Source organism: Pinus tabuliformis, chromosome 5_2 (assembly GCF_031772625.1).
Source record: "Pinus tabuliformis cultivar Carrire ecotype Pingquan chromosome 5_2, CPIR1, whole genome shotgun sequence".
NCBI lineage: Eukaryota > Viridiplantae > Streptophyta > Pinopsida > Pinales > Pinaceae > Pinus > Pinus tabuliformis.
In genome coordinates, this window is record NC_142306.1 from 387596853 (window position 1) to 387602606 (window position 5754).

The 5754-nt window shown below is 35.5% G+C and overlaps 2 protein-coding genes across 2 annotated transcripts; one reads left to right on the forward strand and one right to left on the reverse strand.

The window, feature by feature from the left end:
• Positions 1-1090: 1090 nt before the first annotated feature.
• On the reverse strand, positions 1091-2384 carry LOC149159139 (medium-chain-alcohol O-fatty-acyltransferase-like). Its single transcript, XM_089434200.1, has 4 exons — positions 2288-2384; positions 1968-2092; positions 1585-1792; positions 1091-1248 (listed from the first exon to the last, which is right to left on the reverse strand). Exons 1-4 carry the CDS (start codon positions 2382-2384, stop codon positions 1091-1093), a joined length of 588 nt encoding a protein of 195 aa, XP_089290326.1.
• A 1313-nt stretch (positions 2385-3697) lies between these two features.
• LOC149159140 (WUSCHEL-related homeobox 8-like) lies at positions 3698-5522 on the forward strand. The gene is made up of 4 exons (XM_089434201.1): positions 3698-3860; positions 4429-4950; positions 5107-5318; positions 5517-5522. The coding sequence occupies exons 1-4, from the start codon at positions 3755-3757 to the stop codon at positions 5520-5522; spliced, it is 846 nt and encodes a 281-aa protein (XP_089290327.1). The 5' UTR covers positions 3698-3754.
• Positions 5523-5754: the final 232 nt, after the last annotated feature.

The following is a 5754-nucleotide window of genomic DNA, read 5'->3' on the forward strand; positions in this document are numbered from 1 at the left end:
AAATTACAATTTATTTAATTTTTATAATTTTTTTTAATCTTTACCATATAAAAAATGAGATGCTTATTTAAATCTATAAACAATTTATTTTTTTATGATTAAAAAATAATTTAATAATAAAATATTAATAATCATTTATATTATTCCATTCATTTCTTATATTTTTAGAGCGCAACACACCTTGAATAAGAGATTTTCACCACTCTATAGATTCATATAACAATATGTGAGTACAGCTTTCACTCGAGAGCAATATACACCATGTTTTCCAACTTTGGCCACCATTTATCTCTTATATTTGTAGAGCGCAACACACATTGATTGAGAGATTTTCACCACTCTATAGATTGATATAACAATATGTGAGTACAACTTTCACTGGAGAGCAATATACACCACGTTTTCCAACTTTGGCCAAACAATACCATAACTATGTCGTTAGGATAAAGTATGATAAACTATAGATGTGACAATGACAAAGAGCAAGCACAAATAGACTCAAAATATTTTGAAGTAATTCATCGTTATTTTTATCAACCGATATACACCATGGTTTCCGACTTTGGCCAAACAATACTATAACTATGTTGTTAGGATAAAATTGCTATGGCAAAGAAGATGTCACTATTAGTCTTCTCTTTCTTTGGTATAAAATTAACTGTTAAAGAATGAGTGACTTTCCGCCATGTATGATTCCCGAGGTGCCATGGGATGTTAATACTTTTTCCCAATAAAATTTGGGTGGTTGGTTAGCTTGAACTCATCTCTATCATGCTTAATTACTTAAAGATCTATCATTTTCTCAGGTGAAAATAGAAATTCACCCTTCTCTGCATTCATAAATTTTGGTTGTAAGGGCGGTATAGATTCTGTTCAAGAAAGAGCCGAGTCAAATTATTCACAACTACTGAGCACCAGTCGATTGAACAATCCAAAAACCTTTTCCATTTATATTTTTATCGATTATTTTCCAACTTTTGAATAGTGAGGAGCATCCTTTTTATTAAAATCGAAATACCCTATCCTTTTAGATTTAAAGTTGTAATCTCTGATGAAGAAATGCTACAGTGCAAACATTTTCTATAACAAATTACATGGTATGTTGAGTGTTTGTAATGGCTGCCTGCTTCATGCGGTGGAAAGCTTCCACGCAATCGATACACAACTGTTTCGGATCCCTAATCACTTCCGAAGCCGCATTCACTACCAGTACCACTTTTTCCATGTAGCTCTGAAAGTGTATAGTTACTGATTGCAAAACCCAGAACAGCACAACAAAATCATCAGTTCAATCAAAATTTTCCACTTATTATTAAACCATATCAATACAAAGAAATACTTCTTCGTCCATATGTCAACATGAGGGTGTCCAAACACCGTTGGAATCAGATGAACGATTGGGTTACCAAAAAGTTGCACCTCCTCTACTGGCCCAACTATGTTGGAGAAAGAAATACTTGTGTGTGAGATCATTCTGTATGTCACAACGGTAGCCGCCTGTCATCCATTATCATTATTAACCCCGAATTTAAATAATAATAATAATATAGTAATTTTCATGCAGACATGTATAGATTTTGACACCTGCAAGCTTCATCAGTAGATTCCCACTGGCATAAGTAAAAGGTGCCTCCAGAGATAACTTTTTTCTCCTTGTCAAGGTAGTTGCAGCGAGAACATAATCCAAGGGATTCTGCTGTTTCACCATGGGAAGACGAAGGATCATATACCCTAAGTTATTCCCCCACCTTGCTCCTCCACTCCTGCCAGATTTCATCATGTCGGCCACATCCTATAATTATAGCGAATTGCAATAAGAAGTTTTCATGCCAACTGTCGTCCACAATTCATAGATTTTAAATAACTTGTGAAAAAGTCACAGGGAAGCTGCAAGAATCGATCATTCCTGCAAAGCAAAGCAAGAATTTGTAATTGCAGAAATTAAAAGGGGGAGATAAATGCAGTACATGAAGTCCTGGAACAGGTCTTGTATTCACTGAAATTGCTGACCGCACGGGCAGATTCGATGGAATATGTTTCTTACCATCAAATTCCCTATCTTCTGATTTTGAGATTCCTTCGGCCTTGGCTTCTTCAAATTAATTACAAGATTCAGAATAATATTCCCATTAGGAATGATTTTGTTTAAAAGACTGAAAAGAGGGCAACTGGCCTTTTATAATTATAACGATTATGCTGTCCAGAGCCTTTTAATACCAAATATGCACTAGGTGTGCTGGAAACCCCCCCATTCCCTTTAAAAGATTAAAGATCTGCTTCTACAGACTGTATTCGTGTTCCATATACCGTAGGATCCCGGCTGAAGTCATTGCCAGCATAACATCGTTTACGGTCTGCCATTCTTTAACAGCATCAACGTTCATCTTTACAGCTCAAAGATCACGGAAGAAGAACAGTGCTTGCCAAAAGTCAAGGAAGAAGAACAGCAACAACCACTGGCAGACTATTAATTCTGAAGCCAAGAGTGAGATAAAAGAATGGGAAAAAACAGTGAAAATATCTTCAAGAGTGACAATGGGAAAAAGCAGAGAAAAAGCAGTGAAAATATCTTGCACTGGGAGGTGAAAAGAAAGCAACTCAATCTATATTTGGAAAAAGCGATCACACTTCAAATCAACGGTTGAAAGTGTCTCACCTGATCCAACGGAGCAGGGTAAAAGTGTTGACAATTGTTGATGCATAGGAAGGCCTATCGGCCTAATTATTTTCTGTTTTGTTTTTTTTTTTCAATATTATTGAGTATAGATTTGGTGTAGATTTTGTAAATATAAATATGTATAGTTGAATTATTTAATTTTTTTAATTTGCATTTTGTTTGAAATTGGGTAAGATTTAATTATTTGATTTCTTTTATTTTTTATGGTTAATTTTATTTAAATTTAATAAAAATAAAAATAAAATAATAAATTTAAGTTTTATAATCGATAAATTTTAATTATTCAAAAAAAATCAAAATAGGAATTCTCCTTAAATATATTTAAAAAAATAAAAATGGAATAACAAAAATTCATATTCTTATTTTTTTTAACCCACCAATTTCAACTTTGGAAAATTAAAAAAACAGATGATGACATTGCGCCCAAATATAAAAAATATAGTGTGACAATGATATCACGGTTATACATTAAATATTCACTATGGCAAGTTAAAAGGCGTCTCTAATATTCCATAGACACCCTCTGTTCTGCAAGAGAGTATTCTGGACCCTTGTTATAGGCTGCCATATTGTTATTTGACTTTCAAACAATTTGTGTTCAACCATTCAATGCCATCTGGATCCTAGGTTACAGACAGCCACATTGTTATTTGACTTTCAAACCATTTGTGTTCAACCATTCATGCCCTCTGGGCCCTAGGTTATATTTTCATTTGACTTTCAAACCATTTGCACTCAACCATTCATTGCTCTGTGACTCCTAGGTCACAGACGGGCATATTGTCATTTGACCTTCAAACCATTGGCGTTCAACCAACCATTCAATGCCCTTATGTAACTAACTGCACCATGAAATCATTCCACCGTGAGCTTGCAGCTATTCAGTTATACTATTTTCTTGATCATGGCATTTCTGGGTGCTTTATAAATTGAGAAATGTGATAGTGATCTATTCACACATCTTGGAGAGCCCATTGTAGTTTCGTTGTTCTCGTTGCAGCAACAAAGTAGCGGGTTAAAGGCAACTACGGAAAAATATCTCCTGCAGATCAGACGTGGTCCCTCCATTCGCACAATATGAATTCCAAAAAGCATTGGCCCAGAATGTTCCTGAAATCAAAGTCCTCTAATCAATTGCCAGAAACTTCTAATTTTTCAGCCATGAGGCCAACATATCCTGAAGGTCAGCAATATTTTTCTCTTGCATGTCCAAACTAAATCAAGCTCGTATACACAAATACATGGATATAATACTGTCTCAGTCATGCTTACATTTGCATAAACAAATATAGTACTTTCTCGCTCATCAGATTGATATAGGTAGTGACATAGGGATCGCAGCTAGTTTGATTAATCAAACTGTAATTTGATAACGTTAAGTTGGGGGAATGGTTATTATTTTAAGTTAATGATATAATTCTATAATATGTTGATAAATGTTGTTATAATAGCTTGGCATCTCTAAATATTGCAATTGCATCTACACATATAAATTGTTGTAATAGCTTTGAGCATATGAATATGGTTTTGTTGTATTACAGCCGTAGGTACGAACCTCATTCTAACTCTCTGACCGTAATAAAAACTATTTTCTTTAGCTTTTAAAGTGATGTGCCATTTCAATTAAAAGTCGCATGTACAGTAAAAGATTAAGTTTTGATAGAATTTCATACCGTAATTGGCAATATTGGTGAATATACCCTAATAGAGATTTGACATTAGTTTTCATAAATATTTTTTCCATGCAGCAGGTGCATTGTCAAGTAATTATTTGCAGGAGAAGGAAACGAGCATGTCCAAAACAAAGTCAAGATGGCATCCAAAACCAGAGCAGATCCAGATCCTGGAAGATATATTCAATTCTGGCATGGTGAACCCTCCCAGAGAAGAAATAAAAAGGATCAGAGCTCGGCTCGAAGAATTCGGGCAAGTTGGTGATGTAAATGTGTTCTACTGGTTCCAGAATAGAAAGTCCAGAGTAAAGCGAAAGCGACATGTCCAAGATGCACAAAAGTCTAAACCTGGCCCCAAGAGTGCAAAGACCACATCTTCAACTGCATCAACATCAACAACATCAACGTCAACATCAGTTAAGTCTAAACCTATAACGGTTGGAAATCAACCCCCCTCATCTTCTACTGTGCCAGTATCTTCATTGCCCGGGAACCATTACGAGACGCAGGTGAACCAAGAAATGAGCAGTACTCAATGCAGTAACATGCAAGCATTTGGAGGGGCAGGAACAACAGGAAGCAGCGGAATTTTGAATGAAGGTACATAGGCACTGATACTAGTGGAATAGTATTGTTACCATGTCTTAATTTCAAGCTGCCAACGTATCATATACCCTTATTCAAATGCATATATTTGTGCTTTGTTGTGACTACATTGTTTTCATGTCCATGTCTAATATTAAGCTCGGTCTGCAGGAGGTGTGCAGGAGGACTCCATGACTAACGGTAACCGATCAATAACTGTATTCATCAATGACATTCCAATGGAAGTCCCCAAGGAGCCCCTGAACTTCAGGGCTTTCTTCGGGGATGATGCACTTTTACTCCATTCCTCTGGCGAGTCGGTGCTAGTGAATGAATGGGGATTCACCTTGGAAGGCCTGGAGCATGGAGCTAAATATTTCTTGGTATGCTATACATATTCCTTATGTTCATTTATATGGAATCAGTCTTAGTATAATTAAGTCTCAAAAAATTAAATAAATATAGAAGTGTATTGGTCTGATCTGAGTGGCCTTATGGGTATATTTCTCGATATTAAATCTAGAAATATATTGGTTTGATCTGAGTGGCCTTATGGGTGCGTTTTTATTCTATTTTTGCAGATATGAAGGCTATTTTATCAATGGTGGATCTGCTTTCCTGGTTCAGCTTCTCGTTGAACACTGTTGCTATTGCAGCAAAATTCTCTGTTACTGTTAGATTCGACACTTCGGATTTGATATATCGAGGCTATATGTTTTATTTATTTATAAATTGATATTTTATATTCTATGGTACCAAAACAAAAGGCCCGTGGCACTGTACGGCATTAGTTTAATCATTTTTGTTATGCTATGGACC